Below are 18,008 nucleotides of genomic sequence, written 5' to 3' on the forward strand. Positions count from 1 at the left end.
GCAGGTGGGCGGAGCAGGGGCCAGGACATCCAGGGGGTGGCTGGATGGCTGGGCGTTCGGCCTGGGTTTACAGGAGAGGCCTGAGGAGGGACGGACGGGGCAGTGTCTGCAGCTGGCCTCCGCGTCACGGGGCGCTGGCTGGCAGGGGCCTGCAGGGAGCTCGGCGTTCGGAGGAAGGGAGCAAGGTTCGCTGTGACCAGGCGTCCTCTCAGAGAAGGCAGCGGCCAGTGTGAACAGCAGCGGGCCCTGCCCGCTGGGGAGGATGCACGCCGGAACCTTCGGTCCGAGGCCAGCCCCAGGCTGGGCGGGCCCAGCACCGAGTCGGGGGTCGGTCGGCCGGGCCCTGTGCACTGGCGTGGCTGCCAAGGGGTGGAGCCGGGACCGGAGGCCTGGGTCCAGGTGGGCGATGCTGCTGGGTGATGAGACGGCTGTGGGCAAGCGGAAGCAGGTCACCGGGGTCACTGCAGTCCGCTTGGGGCCGGAGTGCCCTGGGGGCGGCCAGATGGGGAATTGGGGCCGGCTTCACGGTTCTGAAATGCCAAAGGCCGGGGTCAGGGTCTGGCTTGGGGTCGGGCCGGGCCTCTGGGAGATGGGAGTGAGCGGTGCCCGGCCGGAGCCGACTTCTGCGCCCCCAGCACCAGGCAGGTGCCCGGGGCACAGCCACCCCCACCAGGCCCCGCGGGACCCGCCCACCTCTCCGGGGCGCCTTGGGAATGGGAGTTACCGAGCCACAGCCAAGGGCGCTGGGGCCCAACCCAGGAGTCTTGACTCCAGCCCCACCCACTGCTGCCCAGCCCGGGGAGGGCAGGGAACGGGCGGCCGCCCGTGTGACCTGGGACAGGTGAGCAGCCCAGCCCTGGCGTGGGGGCGGGGCCCTGTCACTTGGGGCCCTGCCCGCGACTGCCCTCCCGCTGGCTCTCCATCCCGGGCTGGGTGCCTCTGTTTCTCCCCCTGTGTCTGCCCCTCCGTCTCCTTCTCTGCATCTGCCTCTCCTGCGTCTGGCTGGTTCCATTTTTCCTTTTCTCTGTTTCTCTTCCCCGTTGCCTCCCTCAGTATCGCGGCCGGTCTGTATTGCTGTCTGGGTCTCCGTCCCACCGACTCCTCCCCCACTTCCGCCCCCTCTCTGGGGCCCCCTCCCTCACCCCCGGCACACATTCCAGCCTCCACCCCCGTCTGGCTGCCCCTCCCTGGGGCCAGCTGCCGCTGCGTTGGGTGCCCAGGACGGAGGGAGTGGGCTCAGGCCGGGTCAGAGGTCAGCGTGCAGGCTGGGGCCGTAGAGGGCACCCCCTAACTCCTCCGGAATGTGGGCGGGGCCGCCCGCCCTCCCCGTTCCCCCCTCGAGGGGAGGCGATCACCCGCAGGCTGGAGGAGGGGGGGTGGCTCTAGACAGCTGGCTACGACCTTGCCGCACCCGCCCCACCCCCACCCCGCCAGCACTGCCCCCGAGCCTCCCGGAGAATCTGCACAACCCCCTGCTCCCACACAGGGCCCCTGGCAGCCACCGGACCGACCAGCCCGCCTTCTCGCCCACGCTCGGAGAAGCGCACCCCTCAACAGCTAAGGGGCAGATCCTGACCCCACCTGAATGCCAGGCTCCCAGCTGGGCTCTGCCGGATACAGACCCCCCCCCACACACACACACACATACGGACCCCAGCCTACACTTCGATGGCGGCGCAACCTCAGTCAACAGTGTGATTTTCAAAACAACAGCACCCCCACTCTCACCCTGGACCAAGACCTCCCTTTAGAAAACCGCAAAATGGCAGGGCCAGGAACTCAGGTCCTCAGAGACTGCGCACCCTCCCCGAAACACAAGCTTGTGGTTCCAGCCACCCACGCTGCCCACACACCCTCCCTGGCTGTAGGCCCCCCAGAGGAGCAGAGACCTGCCAATCCGGATTGGGGATGGGGGGGGGGGTTGCATTCACTCGGCACTGAGGAAGGGGGTGTGAGGTTCACAGACCATTTTCTGTGTGTCCTGCCGTATGAGAAAGACCAGAGAACCCCAGGCGTCTCACTCCCCCACACTGGCTCCAGGAAGCCCTGCTGCAACACCCACTTCTCGGATGAGGCAGCTGAGGCCCGGAGAGGCACCTGGCCAGCGCTGGCGTTCTAGAGGCAGACAGTCGTGGGACATCAACACTAGTACTGGGGACAGGCAGAGCTGGAAGGGGTACAGGTGTGCTGCCACAGGACGGGGCACTCTGCATTTATGGAACTCCAGGGTTGCCATGGAGATGCCACAAGCCCCGGGCAGGAGTCCCTCTGCTCCCCCCACCGCCACCTTGTGCCTGCAGGGAGTCTGTGTGGTGGGGCCAAGGTCAGGAGAGTGGATGGGACACGTGGGGGTCAGCTCCTCCCACCTGGGGGTGCCCCTGCTCTGGCATTTCACAGGCACCTGACGTGGGTTCTACGCACGTGCCCGATGGGTGCCGGTCCCTGTGCGTCTGCCACCGCACCCGTGCCGAGTTTCCCAGGTAGAAAGGAAGGGGTCAGCGCCCGGATCTCTGGGGCATCGTGAGTGCGGGAAGAACAAACGTGTGTAACCCAAGGGGCAGGACGGGCCTCCCACTGGCCTCCTGCCCTTCCACGGGTGGGCCGCGGGTCGCACCCCACAGTCCCTCACATACTCCTGCACTTGGTGCAGACTGGTCACCAACACCAGCAGTGCGCCGCCTGGCCCTTTGCGTTCCTGGGATGCGAGCGTGATCGGGGTGTAAGAATGGCGGCCTTGAGTCACAGGGGGCTGCTCCCTGGTGGGTGGGTACCCCATCCCCAGTGCCAGACATCCTCCTCCACTGTGGACACCCCTCTCCAGGAACAGGAGGGAAACTGAGGCCAGGAGGCAGTCCCCTCCGGTTCCCCAAAGGACCAAACAGCTGCTGCCCCCGGGAGCTGATGTCTGCCGCAGGAGACCCCGGCCGCTGATGGCACGCGGTGCGCACTTGTGCCCACCCTGCGGGCATGCGTCACGCCATCAGTCACCGGCACATATGCTCTGTGAGCCCTGGCTCGCCCAGGTCCCACACACCAGACCTGTCTGTGACTGAGCCCACACCCATGCCCCTTATGCACATGCCTGAGGTCCGCTTGGCTCACACGCAAGGGGTCCCTCGTGTTCCTGCACACGGAGTACCATGCAGGCGGGTTCCCGTGTGCGCACACGCACGTGTGCGTTCCCTGCACACACCTCCATACCCGCACGCACACACAGCCCCACTTTCGCGTCCACACAAGCGCAGTCCCCAGCCATTACCCATGACTCCGCAGCTTACGGGCACACATGAGCACCACACCTGGCAACGCGCACACTCATCCAGTCTCCGCTTCCCCCTCCCTGGCTCTGGGCCCTGCGGATTTGGGCCAGGCGGGCCGGCTGGAGTCAGCCGGGACGGTCCCACTTGTGCGCCCCCGCCAGGAGGCCTCCAGGTGCACGGTCCCGGCCCCCGCCTGGCCGGCCGGGAGGGGGCGATAATTACGCGGCCTGAGGGTCCCCCCCACACACGCGCCTTTCATCCCGGCCACGCCCGTCCGGGACCCAGACGCTCATTACCGCCTCCCGCCCGGTCATTAACCAGGGTCGGGGGAGGACCCGGCGTCCAGCGGCCGGGCCCGGCGGGAAGGCGGAGGGGGCGCCACGGGAGCGAGGTGACCCCGCCTCGTCTCCAGGGCGACGCCCGCGGGTGGGGCTCTCAGCGCCAGAGGTGTTGGACCTCCTTGGGGGGGGGGGGGGGGGAGTGGTCTCGGAGGCAGGCAAGGCGGCCGCCCGGGGAGAGGCGATTTGTAAAAGCGCCGACGGGGGCCTCACAGCCTAATCCCAGTCCCGCCGGGCAGGCGGCGAGCACTGCGCGTCCGGGCCGCGAATAGCAGCCTCTCCCGTGCCCCGGGCTATTTTGAGCCGCATCCTCCCAGCCCCGCCACCACCGCCACCCCATCCCCAGCGCACTGGCGGAGGCGCGGGGGCAGGCCCGTGGGCGGGACGAAGGCTCCCCCCCCCCCCCCCAACGCTGGAGTCCGCGGCGGGACCCGGAGCCCCCGGCTGGGGCGACAGCGAGGCCGCAGCGCCCCCTCGCGTCCGCGGGGAGAGCGTGGCGCAGCGGTCACAGCAGCGATGAGGTCTTCCCTACCTCCTGGGAGCCCCCCGCCCCCACCACGGATACGCAGATGCAGGAAACCACAGAAACACAGGTACGGAGACAGGCCACACACCTGAGACGCAAGCAAGCTCACAGTTTGCACACAATGCCCAGAGCAGGCGCACCTAGCGACAGGTGTCCCCAGGTATGGGTCCATTCTGTGATGGGAACCCAGGACAGTCGTGGGCAGACATGGAGACTGGTAACCCGGCAACGGACTGGTAGTAAACACTTAATAATAGCGTGCTGGCGGAATGAATGAATGAATGATGAATGAATGAACAGAGCACTTCACAGAACCAGGAGAAGGCCGAGTCACTACCACAGAACAGTGGGTGTGGGGGGCCTGGGGGCAGAGGATGATTCCAGGCCACCTTGGCCTGGAGTGGAGCAAGGAGCCGCTGACCTGACTTGCTAGGGGAGCGCCTCAGAAAGGCGGCGGGGCAGAGTTCCTGGGCTGGGCATACCTGCCCCCAGCTCCCCAGCCCCCTCCACGGGCGGCGGAAGGCAGAGGGAGCTGAGAGCTGATGTCTTTTTTTGCTCCTTTTAATAACCACCCTGCGTGAGAGGCTGACGCAGCAGGCTGTGTCTGACGGGGGGTCTATGGGAGGGCTGTGGCATGGGGCGGGGCTGGGCGGTGCAGAGGGGGTGGCGATGACTCACGAGCTGCTCTGGGAGAGTGGGTTCCTGAGCTGAGGAGGGGTCCCAGCAACCTTGTCATGGGAGACCGTGTCCTTGCCTGTGTCCCTTCCTTTCTCAGCTGGACCCGCCTTAGGGTGGGAGCAGGTCTGAGGCCTGGAGTGGGGCTGGAACTTCTCTGGGGTGGGCAAGAAAGTGTGTGTGTGTGTGTGTGGGGGGGTCCTCTGTTCCCAAATCCCCCCAACTCTTCTGCATAGGGTCCACCCTCTGGAAACATTCTAGAACAGAACTTGGGCAGTCAGAGTTCTTCACCAGTTTGTTCCACCCCATGGAGGGGTCCAGGACCCCAGGAGACAACATAAGCCAAACCAGGGCAGGCAGCAAATGGGAGTCACGAGGCAGTTCCCATAAAATGGACTTGGGACTCCCCAGGAGCAATCTGGGGGTGAGGGTCTCTGCAAAGCTGGTTCGCCTTGTAGCAGAGATCTTGGAACCCCCGGACAGAGAAAGGAAAAAGCCACAGAGGGAGGAGTAGAGCATTACTCGCCGCCCCCCTCCCCCGCCCCCACCAGGGGTAGCAGAACTAAGCCCTGGCAGGAGGCAGGAGCACATACTGGAGGGCTGAGACGAATGTCGGGGTGCAGTGCTGGCCACAGTGGTGGGGTTGGGTCCCAGGTTGGGGTCAGCCTGCAGTCTAGAGCTGGAATGCACAAGTGTCTGTCAAGGTGAGTGTAGGGGTGCGGGCGCCACGCCAAGCAGAAAAGTCAGGGTTGGGGTGGAAGTTAGGTGTGGGTGCTGGTGGAGGTCTGTAGGCAAACTAGGCTGGGTGAAGTTGGGGTGCCCCAAAGTAGGGAAGTAAGAGGAATTAGGATCTTGGGGAACATTGGGGTCCATGAGGTGGGACTGTCTCAGTCTCAGGGGTTCGGGTAGGCCTTGGGGCCGACCAAGTGAAGCGGTGTATTCATTCTGGAGCATGAGATCCTGGGATCCTGCGAGCACCAGGGTATGGGTTGTGTGGGCAAGTGTATCAGAATGATGTCAGGGTTCAGATGTCCTGATAGCTGGGGCTCCGGTGGGTATGGGGACTTGGCTAAGGCTGACACGTCAGCGCTGGCTGGAGCACAGCAGGGGATCCCCAGGAGGTTTGGACCCTTGGCCTCCAGAGGCCCTTTTGTTCCCGGCCTCTGGCCAGGAGGTGGGGATGGGGGCGGGCAAGCAGAAGTGGGTCAGCCCCGCCCCCTCGAGCGCCGGCCCCGCCCCCCGCTCTCGGGCGAGGGACTGCGGCCGGGGCGCGTCTCCACCAATCACTCCGCCCGGCGTCCGCGCGCCCGGGAGGGGGCGGAGCCAGGAAATGCCCGGCCCCCATCTCATGAATATGAGGTGCGGCTGCGGCCCCCGAGCCCTCGGATTGGCTGGCGCGGTGCAGGGGGCGGGGTCCCGCGGCGGCGTACTTAAGGCCGGTCGCTCGGCGCCCCCCCCCTCACTCGAGCGTTAGGAGGCTTGGCTCGGTGTGCTGCGCCTTGTTCCCGCCTGCGTCAGGGACCTTCCCGGCTCAGTGGTGAGGGCCCTGGCGGCACCGGCTCCGCGAGCCCGGGGCGGCGAGCGGCCTGCGGCCGGCCGGAGGAGGCGGGGCGGCGGCGGCGGCGTCACGCCCCTGGGCGGGGGCGTCGCCGGGGCGGGCCCGGGGTGGAGTCCGCCCCGCCGGCGGCGATGGGCAGCGGGACACCGGGCCAAGCTGCGGCCGGAGGGCGTCTTTCCCTCGGGCCAGGCCCTCCGCGAGCGGGACGCCACCGCAAAATGGCGGCCGCGGGCGCACAGCAGCGCCCAGCGAAATGGCGGGAGTGCTGGGTGCCCGGATGAAGTGGCGCAGGGCGTGCGCGGGGCGCATGCGCGCGGCAGTGGGCGGGGCCACGTTCCGTGGCCAGGGCCGCCGCTCTCGGTTTCCCGCTGGAGGAGCGCGAGCGGAGCGCAGTTCCGCGTCTCTCTCTGGCCTGCGTCTCCGGGGCTCCCCCAGCCCGTCGAGTCGGCCCAAGTTGGCCTCGGCCCCACACGTCAGGCTCCACGTCGGAGCCTCTTCCCGCGCTCAGTGCCCAGTCACCCACCGCTCCCAGGTGCCCTACCGTGGACCAAGCACTCTGCCGCTCCCCAGCCGATGCTCAGGGTGGGAGTTAGTCTGACCCCTCGTACAACGCGGAAATCCCGGCCGGTGCCGGCGGAGCCCGACGCCTGCCTTCAGTGTCCGGCCTTAAGCACCCCCTGAGGCCGGCAGCCGCGTGAAACCGTGGAGCGCCTCGGTCTGCGGGCGGAGCTGGGCGGTGCACGGAGCGGGGGCCGGGGGTCCAGGAACGAAGGGCGCGCTGGGGATTCGGAAGTCGTAGGTGTGGGTTTGAGGGCGCAGGGGGGGAGCACTCCAGGGCTTGCCCCACAAGCCTCTGGGGCGTGTGCAGAGAGCAGGGGGCAGCGGCGAAGCCCTGGAGGGTCTCGGTGAGGAATTCAACAGCGTTTGCCGCAGGCCGCCATGGCATCAGACGAAGGCAAGCTTTTCGTCGGAGGGCTGAGTTTTGACACCAACGAGCAGTCGCTGGAGCAGGTCTTCTCGAAGTACGGGCAGATCTCGGAAGGTGCGGCTGGTGCTGCCGGCGGCGGAGCGGGGCTGCGTGCGGGGAGGGCTGGGCGCAGACTCCGCGTCTCTCCTGTGCAGTGGTGGTCGTGAAAGACCGGGAGACCCAGCGGTCGCGAGGCTTTGGGTTCGTCACGTTTGAGAACATCGACGATGCCAAGGACGCCATGATGGCCATGAACGGGAAGGTGAGGGCAGCCTCTCGGGGTTGCGGAAGCTGCAGAACCCCTTCCTCCGAGGGAACCCCGCCTCCGAGGGTGGGGGAGCGCAGACTAACCTGTGCAGGTCTCCGGTTTCCAGTCTGTGGACGGGCGGCAGATCCGAGTTGACCAGGCCGGCAAGTCGTCCGACAACCGATCCCGAGGCTATCGAGGTGGCTCTGCTGGCGGCCGGGGCTTTTTCCGAGGGGGCCGAGGCCGGGGCCGTGGGTTCTCCAGAGGTGAGTGCTATGCTTGGGGCCCGGGGCCCCTGGGAACACGGTGGGGCCACTGCTGGTGGGCGCTGACGCTCTCTTCCTGTCCCTGGTTGCAGGAGGAGGGGATCGAGGCTACGGAGGGAGTCGCTTTGAGTCCAGGAGTGGGGGCTATGGAGGCTCCAGAGACTACTACAGCAGGTGAGGGCGTGCGGGTGCCAGTGCCTAAGGCCGGGCCGCTCTGCTGCTGCCGCGGGCCCAAGTAGCCTCAAGTGTCTTTCTTGCAGCCGGAGTCAAGGTGGCGGCTATGGCGACCGGAGCTCAGGCGGGTCCTACAGAGACAGCTACGACAGTTACGGTAAGTCCTGCTCCGAGGGCACCTCGCTGCCGGGGCCTGCAGTGGGAGCTCAGTAAGCCTTGGCGCCCTCTACGATCGACACTCAGACTCTGTCACCGTGCTTGCCTCTAAGGGGCGATACTGCCCTCTCGGTCTCTGTGCCAGCAGCCATTTCTACCACGAAACGTAAAGGCAGAAGCAGAGTGACCAAGAAGGAAAGGGAGAGTGAGGGCCCGTCCCCCCCGAGCAGGCAGCAGAAGTGCATGTGCGCCCTGCCTGCCGCCCCGCCCTCAGCTGGTGGGGGGGGTGGTTTGTCCTGAGGCTGCGGGACCGCGGCCTCCAGGTCTGGCCCCGGGAGCGGATGCTGGTCTTGTCGCGTGCTTCAGTGCCTTTACATGTCCCTGCTTCTTGTTCTCAGCTACACACAACGAGTAAAAATCCTTCCTGCTCAAGATCGTCCTTCCAATGGCTGTATATTTAAAGATTTTGGGAGCTTCGCTGAATCGTTCATGTGTAGTGAACACACCTCCTTGTACCCCACTTTTGTAGTCCTATCCGTTTTGATCTTGTCAAACACAGCCTGACTGCTTCTGACCCCCAGATGGCTTCGTTTACCTAGACTACTCTTCTTAAGGAAGCGTTGTCAGTTTTTAAGGGTTTTAAAAATGTTCTGAAAAGCACTTCAGATTTTATTTTTTTTCTTTTTACCCTGAGCCATAAGATTTTTAGGAAATCTTTGGGGGTTGTGTGGGTTTTGGTTTTGGTTGTGTTGCATTTTTTGTTTCTCTTTTTACTGGGGTCGGCCCGTGAGGTCGGGTGCCCCAGTTCACTTCTCTTTAAGATTGAATGGACTCTGAATCCGCTTTTTGCCGGAAGCTCAGCAAGCTGTGGCTTTTTTCCAGCTCTGTGTACTGTTTCTGCGTGTAGCGTGGTAGGACCCATGCCGGGGCTGTGGCAGAGGTACCCCGGCGGCCCCGGGCCTGGCCTGTTCGGCCCTTCCGTGCTGTGTATGACGCACAGCAAGAGTTGCAGATGTCCCTTCGAGAGGTTCTTGAAAATGTTTATTTATATTGTCTTTTTTTACCGGAAGACGTATGCATAACCCATTGATGTTGTATCTGAAGCGGTTAAGGAATTCTTGTACGCAGTTTTCTTTGGCTTTACGAAGCCGATTAAAAGACCGTCTGAAACGAACCTTGCTCTGACAATTTCCCTTTCATTGCACAACACACTCCCTGCTCTCGGGTTCGAGGCGGTCAGAACTGAGCGGAAAGGGCAGTTTGAGAAGTAGGTCTGCCGGTCCCGCCTGAGGCTCTCAGAAAGCTAGACAGGGAAGGCAGAATAGACAGACGCTGGCCGGGCCCCTCCTGACAGCCGACCGCCATCGGCCCCGGTGAGGTGAGAAGGTGGGCGACAGGGTGGGCAGCTTAGCGGGGGACGGTGGACGCCCAGGCACGTGACGCTGACCCGGACCGCCTTAGCTGAGGAGCAGGCCAGACAGCGGACGGCAGGCAGCGTCCCTGGGCGACCACGGACCGACCGGCTCGTTAGCTAGCTCTGCTGTTGCTTCACGAGTTCTGAGCTCTCACCGCTAGCCTATGGAAGCTGCAGCCCCTCGGAGGACAGAAGTGTTGTGCGCCCAACAGAACCCTCTGAGACGCAAGCTGCTCCCTTGGCTAGCTCATATGTGGAAATAGCCCTGTAATTCGAGGTAACTCCTTTTGCTCGTGTCCGCATCCCTCCTCTCGTCGAGAGCTCATTTGAGAGTAAAGTTCTGTACCTGGGGAATGTTCCTTTGGCTGTTATCCTTTTCCATTTTTCTTTACTTTTTTTTTTTTTTTTTTAATTTTAATTTTTTTAATCAAGCTCGAACCAGAGTCAGATCTGGGCCGTTAGCCCTTCCCCGCCTGCAGCCCGGCGAGCGGCCTTGGCGGTCACGCCACAGGAGTAGGTTTGATCCGTAAGCAGGATTGGAGACCACCGAACGCCCTGCCTTTTGGGATTTTTGTTCATCAATTGACAGTCTTTTCCAGACCTCCGTCCCTCAGGCTCCCAACTAGCTTTCTCTGATGTCTGTTGCTGCCATGAGTTTTTCCCAGAGCCCACACGGTCCTCTAAGCTCCATCCCAATTGGGCAGCTGGCTCTGCTCAAGGGTGGGACGTGGCCTGGCCCATCTGAAAGGCGCAGGCCCGCCCTGGGCACGCCAGCCTGTGACGGGGCCTCTGCCGGGACGGCCCGATGACTAGTTTGAGACCCTCCTAGGAGCTGTGGATGGTTTCAGGGGAGGTGGGGAGGGGCAGATGTGACCTGTGGCCGGGACACTGGGCGTAACGCTTCTTTGCTTTGGCAGGTTGAAGGGAAGCCAGCGTGACTTGGAGGTGTGGCCAGACAGCAGCGATGACCAGGACTCACTGTCCCAGAAGGGACTTTATCTGGAAGCAAGAGCCAGAGGCACAGCCACCGGTCTTCGTACCGTGTCCCCTGTAAGTGGTTCTTAGGGTGGGTGATGTGAGCCGCTCTGGCCCTGTCGCTTGGCCCCGCTGGTGGGTTCTCCTTTCCTGGCCTGCCCTTCTGTAACCCCAGTGGGGGCCGGGGGTGGGCAGCATTCTGCGGGGCTCTCCTGCAGCCAGCTCTTTTCTCCCGTTTGTTCCAGCAGGCGCGTCCCTGGGGAGGCTGAGGTGCAGCGACTTGAATTGCTGTCGGAGGACAGGTGTGTGGCGGCAGGCACCGCACCGCAGCCAGGACGCCCCCCTCAACAGGAGCAGGACATGAAGTCGGATTTGAATAAAGGGCTGGTGTGTCCACACAAATCTGAGTCTGGCTTGGGACGCGGCCAGGGAGCTTGGGTGGGAAAGGGGTTCGGGGGAGTCTGCCGGAGAAAAGCCTCTTTGCCCTTGTTCAGGGCACAAGCTGGCCCCAAGCCGGGAAGACCACCCGGTTCTTTGTTGTCCCCTTGGGCAGTTCTCTCAGGTTCTGAGGGGCACAGGCTCCCCCATCTGAGGCCGGCACCTCTCTCCCAGGGTCTTGGCGGAGTGGCCCCCAGAGCCTCCCACCTGTGCTGTCTGCAGGGCGAGCTTGCTTCCTGAGCTGCTTGCCTTCCGCCCTCCTCTAGGGATGCAGAGCACTAGGGTTGACCCTTGGTTCCACTGCCTTCAGCCCTCGGTGGCTCCCCTCCACTGCCAGTAGTGGGGGGGGGGGGGGGATGGCGGCGGGGCGGCCTAGGTGCCCACGGTTCTCCCACCGGTGGGAGCCTCTGGCGCCTCCCAGGGTGAGAGCCCCTGGAGTTCCTGGGGCCCTGGCTGGGACTGAGGGCCTGGAGAGCACTGCGCCAGGCCGCCCTGCGTGGCGTGGCTTCGTCCCCCGCGAGGGTCCTTGACACCGCCGTGCCTTTGGGAAAGCTGCTCCCGGGAGGAGGCGTGGGCTCCGGGGCGGGGCCTGCAGCCGGAGGTGCGCGCGCAGCCCGGGCTGTGCACCGTGGGCCACGCCCACGGCCGCCGGGGTTAGGCGAGGTGGGGGGCGGGGCGCTCGCGAGAATTAAGCTCCACCCCCGCGCGCCATTGGCTGGGGCCGCCCCCACGCCGGTGAGTGACAATCGCTCGCGCGGGCGGGGCGCAGCCACCGCTTCCGCCGGGCCATGGGGCCGCGCGTGCTGCTGCCGCCGCCGCCGCCGCCGCCCCTGCTGCTGCTGCTGCTGCGGGCGCTGCTGCTATCGGCGCTGCTGTGCGGGGCCGAGGGGGCCGCGCCCCCGTCGCCGCGCCCGGTGCAGGCCACGCTGTCGCCACCGCCCGCCGTGACGAACGGGAGCCAGCCGGGCCCGCCGCACAACAGCACGCACTCGCGACCGCCGGACTCGCCGGGCTCGCCGCTGCTGCGCTCCTTCTACGTGCTCACGGGCCTCAGCGGCCTGGCCGCGCTCTACTTCCTCATCCGGGCGTTCAGGTGCGTCAGGCGCACGCCGCCCGGCGCGGCCAGTCAGCGTGCGCCTCGCGCCTCACGTGTTGGCCGCGAGGCCCCGCCCCCGCGGGGCGGAGTCGCCGGCGTGGTGCGCGGCCGTCACGTGGCCGGGGTGGGTGGGTGGGGCCCGGCGGTGACATCAACCCCGCCGCCTCCGGACGCGGGGGCGCCGCGAGGTTGAGGGCGTCCCTCGGCGCCGAGCGGGGCTTGCGACCTCGGCCGCGGCCTTGTCCCCTTGCGTCCTTCCCCCCGGCCGGCCGCGCAGGCCTCGGCTGTGTCGTCGTGGGGCTGGCCGCGTGCAGTTTCTCTGTCCTGCCGCCGGAGAGTGGAGGGCTGTGTCCCTCCCCGCGCTAGGGGCTTCCCCGTGCGGCCTCCTTTCTGGGGCTGCCCCTCCAGAGGCCTCTGTCAGCACAGCCGACCGTGCGCAGAGAGCCCCGGCCGGCCCTCCAGTGACTGCGCTGAGTACGTGGCCCTGGACGCGTCCACGGCGGAAGGCTCCCCTCCCTCTCCCGCGGCGGGGCTGGGGGGGGGTCAGGAGCGGGCCTTCTGCCCGAGACAGCTCTGCTGATGGCGTCTTTGGCCGACCCTCGAGTCCCGTCGCTGCGAGGCCGCGTTCTCACACTCTTCTCTGTTCTCTGAGACGTCCCGCTCTGCCCCCGGGGTCCCTGGCCCCTGGGCCTCAGCTGTGGGAGCTGCCCAGGGAGGGGCCCGTTTCCTGTCGCTCTCGCTCATGTAGGTGGTGGTTACGAGGCGAAAGAAACACACACTTTAGGCCGGGAGGTTTCACAGCAGGGCGTTGAGGGTCTGGCAGAGGAGGACTCCGGACCGCGGCAGGGTAGGGCGTCAGCCACGCCCGGGACCGCGGCCCAGGATGGCCACCGAGCGGGCCTGGGTCTGCTTCCAGGTTGAAGAAGCCACAGCGGAAGAGGTACGGCCTTCTGGCCAACACCGAGGACCCCACGGAGATGGCTTCGCTGGACAGCGACGAGGAGGTCGTCTTTGAGACCAGGAATCTGAGATGGTAGCTCAGCCCTCCCCTCAGCCTGCAGGGGCCCCGCTCGGGGAGTCAGGGAGGCTGCCAGCCTGTGAGGTCCATGCGATGCCTGTGCTGGCTTCCTGCTTTCAGGTCGTGTGGCCCGGGCAGGGCACACCTGCTCCCGGCTCCCATTAGCCGTTTCTTTAAGGTGGGAACAGGCTGCAGCGCTTGGATCGGTGGGCGCTTGCTCTTGGCCTTGGCCTGACCGCGAAGGCCGCGATCTGTGTCGGGTGGAGAAGGAACTCCAGGGTGCTGCCGACGGGGTGGGTCGGAAGAGGATGGGGGTCCTGGACACACAGTTAGCAACAGTGCCTGAGCAGGAGTGAGGGCTTGTCCAACCCCAGTGTGTGGGGGGGTGCAGGCTACAGACACAGAGGCCGAGAGACCGGGGCACGGTTCTGGTTTTCCAGGCCCCAGAGGGAGGTACTGGTGTGATCTGGGAACTCCTCTGGGTGGGGAACCCCCCCCCCCCAATGGACAGGACAGCAGCACCCAACAGGCTGGAGGAGGCAGATCTTGGTGGAGCAGAGTGGAGGGGCCAGACAGCTGAGGCCTCTGCTCATCACTCGAGTGAATCCCAGGCACGGTGGGGTCTCACCCTGTCCCCTTCACCTTCCAGATGCTCAGGTCAGGGAGGCAGCGTTGCCAGAAGCTCCGGGGAGAGGACAAGAGACGGAACCGGCTCCCTAGCGTCTGGCGTGCCCCACTGACCGCCTGCCGGCTGTGACGCAGACTCCGCGAGCTCGCGTGGGTCCTGCCTAGCTCGCCTACTCTGCCCGAGGCCGCCTTGGCCCTTCGCCCAGACAGGACTGTCGAGGATGCTGGGTGGGAACCAGAGAGGCCCTGGAGGCCTTATACAGGACCTTGAGACTGGTGGGGCTGTGACTTGTGCCGTTCGCCCTCCTCTGTGGGGTGAGGCAGACCCCAGCTACAGCCTGCCGGGGGGGGGGGGGGGCGCCGGGCGGCCTGAGCGGCCTGTCTGGAAGCATCTTCCCAGCGGGCTGGAGACAATAAAGGCAGCAGTGGTTCTGTGGCCGGCGCTCATCTGTGCGTGGGGCCCGACCCTGGGTGCTAACTCGTGAGCGGTGGGTGGGCAACAGAGCGGGGCTCCGTGTGGGTCCCCGTCCTCCCACCTGTGACCAAGCTGGGCTTCTCTGGACTTGCCCCCAGCTGCCCGAAGGCCCAGTGAGGAAGCCTGCGAGGTAGACGGAGAGAAGGGGGAGACGTGCGCTCCCCTGCTGGGGTAAAGGCCCAGAGAGAACTCCTGTTCCCGTGCACAGTCCTTGCTCGGGCTCCCTGCTCTGTGCCACCTTAAACCTGGAGCCCTGGTGGTGGAGAGTCAGAGGGGAGGGGCTGGCCTGCGGCTGCCCAGCCTGAGGTCTCCCCCGCCCCGCCCCGGGGCTGCCCATTGGCCCGAGTTGCCACAGCCGTGTCGTCGTGAGGAGCTGCCACCAGGTGGCAGCCTCGTGCCGTCCGGCGTCCCCTGCTGGCCCGCAGAGGGTTGGGTGGGAGGGAGGTGGAACCAAGCTGTTGTACCGGTGGGCTCTCCGTGTCCCCTGCTTCATCCTGAGCCCCGCCTTGTCCCCGTGTCCATGGTGGCGTGGACTGAGCCTGCTGCCTACTAGGGATCTGTCGGCTCTTGGGCCCGTCCACCGCTCAGGCCAGCTGGCCTGCCCTACCACGCCAAGCCTGCATCCCTGCCTGCTGCCAGGGCGCAGAGAAGCCATTTCCATCATGTCAGCTGGCCAGCCTTCTCTCCAGCTGGGGTGTTCTGCTCGGGTCCCTAGTCTGCTTCCCTAGGCATCTCTCTTGGCCTTCCCACACTCCAAATCTCACGTTTCACCCTTCTCCTGTGCTGACCAGTTGCTGCCTCCAGGAAGTCCTCCCCGACTGCTCCTCCCATGCTGTTCTTTGGGAGGGTCCCGCACTGAGGGCCCAGCAGGTCCTCTGGGGAAGGTGGCAAAAATGAGGCCAGGCCCCAGAGATGTCCCCCACGCCCTGCCCTTCTGGCTCTGGCTCTTTCTCCACGTGTCCCCCCACCGTGGGTCTCTCCACTCGTCTCTGTCTCTCTGTTTTTGTCCTTGCGTTTCTTTCTCTGACTCTGAACCTCCTTTGTGTTTCTCTCCACCTGCGTGGTCTCTTTCACTTGGTCTTGGTTTCCGTCTGTCTCTCTGCGTCAGACCCACTGGGACACGCTTTTAACAGGCACGCAGACACCGTCCCCGGCTCTCCCGCCCTGTGATCTGCGCCCCCTTCCCACAGCTCTGAGCGATTTTTCGAGCTTCAAAAGGCACGTTAATTACTCTAATGAGGTCAGGAGAGACCCCGCGCTCTGCCATCCGGAGCTGGGAACACACTGCCTGTCCCCCGTCCCCCGCCCCGAGCCCGGCCGCCGCGCGCCCACCCCAGTCCGGGCAGGGTGGGTGCGCTGCCCGCTTCCCGGCCCTCGTGCCTGTCAGCAGCGGTCTCCACGCCCCCCCCCCCCCCAGCGTTAGCGCCGAGTAACTGGCAGCCCCCGCCCGCCGAGGTTAATGCACTGTTAGCAGGAAGTTCTCAGCGGCTAAAAGCCAGGAGAGGGGCCCGTCAGCCCGGGATGAAAGGGGGGCCCCTGTGTGCACGCGGGCGAGCGCGGGAGGGGCTTCCTGTGCTCACAGGCAGGCCCGGTACACGGCGCAGACGCTCACGTGTGGGAGGCACGCAGGACGTGCACATGCACTCGGGTTCGCACACGGGGGTCACCGCAGCGGGTCCCTAGCCTGTGCCAGGTCGGGGGGTCCAGACCCACGGCCCAGGCCCCTCCCGGCCCCTCCCGGTACCTCGATTGCCCCGCAGGCCACCACACATGCTGGACGCGGCCAGGTTGGAGTCTCGGGCTCCTGGTTGACGACTCGCTGTGCAGCTTGAGTCCCGGCCTGACCCCGGCCTCAGTTGCCCGTCTGGGAAACAGGGACAGGTGGGAGCTGGGCCCGCGTCAGCGGTCAAGGCGGGGCGTCTTCCCGGGACCTGGGGGGCTCCTCTGCCGGCTCCACTCTTTGCACCTGCCGCACGGGGAGGAGTGGGGCCTCTGAAGACCACCAGAGCCGGGGCGGCAGGTACATTCGGTCCCATTGGTTATTTAGTGAGACACTTCTGCCACGCGGTTTTAGCTTCTTCCCTGGCACTGTGGCCTCTGAAGGTGCAAGGGTGTCGGACACTGACCCCAAGCCGTGGGACTCGCCCTGCGGGCCAGGGGTCGGCCGGCAGCAGGCAGCAGGTGCTGGACCAGGGGTGACAGACACAGGCTAGGAGCCAAGTCTGAGCTTGGCCTTGGCAGGACCCTCCCCAAGTCTGGAGCAGACCCCCAAGCCCGAGAGTGCAGAGCAGGGTGGACAGGGGCAGACCCCATCGGAGACCCTGTCCTGGATCTGAGCCCAGGGCTGACAGCCGACCCTGAATGACCCCTGACTTTCACTGAGCCTTGAGCCCCAGACTGACCCCTGTCCCCAGAGTAAACCTGATCTCTGACCCTTGACTCCAGAGGAAGCTTACTCCAGAATGACCCCGCCCCCCACACTGGCTGTGCCTGGAGGCTGGGGTGGCCACTGGCCCTGGGAGGGGACAGGGCCTCCTAGGTGCCCACAGTGCCCCCCCCCCCCGCGGGGCAGGAGTCCCCTGGAGCAGCGGGTCCTGTGCCCCCACCCCCACCTTGCCTGGGGCCAGGCCTTGGAGCTGCCCTGCCCTCCCCTCCCCAGGGCCCCGCCTCCAGGAGCGGCCGGCGGGCGCAGGGAGGTTGAATGGGGGACGCGCGCCTTTGTTCCTGTCCCTGCTCTGGCTCTGACCTTGAGAGAGAGACAAGAACAGAAGGAAAACAGAGCTTCAGCTCAAATCCGCTCGGCAGCGGCAGTGGCGGCTCTTGCCTTGGTGGCCCCTGCATGCAAATGAGCAGCCCCATTGCTGGGCCTTCGCCGAGGCGTCCTCCCTGTGTGGTGTGCCCTTTCTGTTTCCCTGATCCCCTGCAGGCTCACGTCCTGCTGGCTTTGACAGAAGAGACCCCAGCCCCAACTGTGAGGTCCCATCAAGTGGGACAACAGTGGCAGCTTCCAGAAGGCGGGACACTGGGCTGGGCCAGGCTCCACCTCCGTAGCTGTGCAAGGAGGACTTCCTCACTGGGGGCCGCCACCACCCTTGTGCTCTCCAAAGGGCCAGACCCGTCATCCTGGGCTGAGCTGGGCCCGTGTTGCTGGAAGCCCAGGCCCTCACGCCAGGGGCATCCGGAGAGTCTATTTGAAGGGCCAGCCCTGGGACTCGGGTACCCGCAGTCAGGTAAGAGAACAACACCCAGGACAGGCAGGCTGAGTTCTCCAGGGGACAGAGGACCGAGAACCTCCTCGTGGCGGGGGGCGTGGGGGGCGGGGCGGGAAGCACGGGCAGGGACCGGCCTTGATGGATGATCAGAATTTGAATGGCACAAAAAAGGGAGGTACTCTCAGGGCACAGCCTGAGCAAAGGTTGGGAAGGGGTGGGGGGCAGAAACTCAGGCGTCGTGTGGCGTGTGCCCCCCAACACCCTGGAGGGACGTGGCTGGCGTGGGTCCATCCACTTTGCTGGGGTGAAGGTTAGTTTGCCGGTCTCTGGCCTCTAATGGTTCCTGTTACGAGGACCTGCGACATTCCCTCCCGTGGGGACCTTCTAGTTCAAGGGCTCTGGTCTCACTCTCACCAGGCCTGGGCAAGTGAAACAAGTCCAGAGAGGTGGACCCCAGCACTGGCAGTTTCCAGCCGCCACTTGGTGACAGAGTACCTCTATAAACTCAGAGTCTGGTGACAGAGGCTGTGGCATGCATAAGACCGGAAAACGAAGGAACAGGTCCCCAGTGGGCTCCCCAGGAGCC

At 65.4% G+C, this 18,008-nt stretch overlaps 2 protein-coding genes across 5 annotated transcripts; both read left to right on the forward strand.

The window, feature by feature from the left end:
- Positions 1-4,042: 4,042 nt before the first annotated feature.
- On the forward strand, positions 4,043-10,943 carry CIRBP (cold inducible RNA binding protein). Of its 4 annotated transcripts, XR_002076069.2 has the most exons (8): positions 4,043-4,191; positions 7,291-7,399; positions 7,480-7,586; positions 7,684-7,837; positions 7,930-8,011; positions 8,098-8,168; positions 10,499-10,631; positions 10,805-10,943. XR_002076069.2 is itself a non-coding variant. In XM_019434004.2 (7 exons), the coding sequence occupies exons 1-7, from the start codon at positions 4,168-4,170 to the stop codon at positions 8,580-8,582; spliced, it is 564 nt and encodes a 187-aa protein (XP_019289549.1). In that variant the 5' UTR covers positions 4,043-4,167; the 3' UTR covers positions 8,583-9,341. The 4 variants fall into 4 exon arrangements, 3 of the variants coding, with proteins under 3 accessions (XP_019289549.1, XP_019289548.1, XP_019289550.1); XM_019434004.2 differs by lacking the exons at positions 10,499-10,631; positions 10,805-10,943 and adding an exon at positions 8,566-9,341; XM_019434003.2 differs by lacking the exons at positions 10,499-10,631; positions 10,805-10,943 and having other exon boundaries at positions 7,699-7,837; positions 8,098-9,341.
- Positions 10,944-11,720: 777 nt separating this feature from the next.
- Positions 11,721-14,171, forward strand: FAM174C (family with sequence similarity 174 member C). The gene is made up of 3 exons (XM_019433999.2): positions 11,721-12,087; positions 13,007-13,123; positions 13,758-14,171. Coding segments are annotated over exons 1-3 (423 nt in total). The 5' UTR covers positions 11,721-11,782; the 3' UTR covers positions 13,759-14,171.
- The last annotated feature ends 3,837 nt before the right edge of the window (positions 14,172-18,008 follow it).

The sequence above is a fragment of the Panthera pardus genome, unplaced genomic scaffold, assembly GCF_024362965.1.
Source record: "Panthera pardus isolate Hobbes unplaced genomic scaffold, ASM2436296v1 HiC_scaffold_8, whole genome shotgun sequence".
NCBI lineage: Eukaryota > Metazoa > Chordata > Mammalia > Carnivora > Felidae > Panthera > Panthera pardus.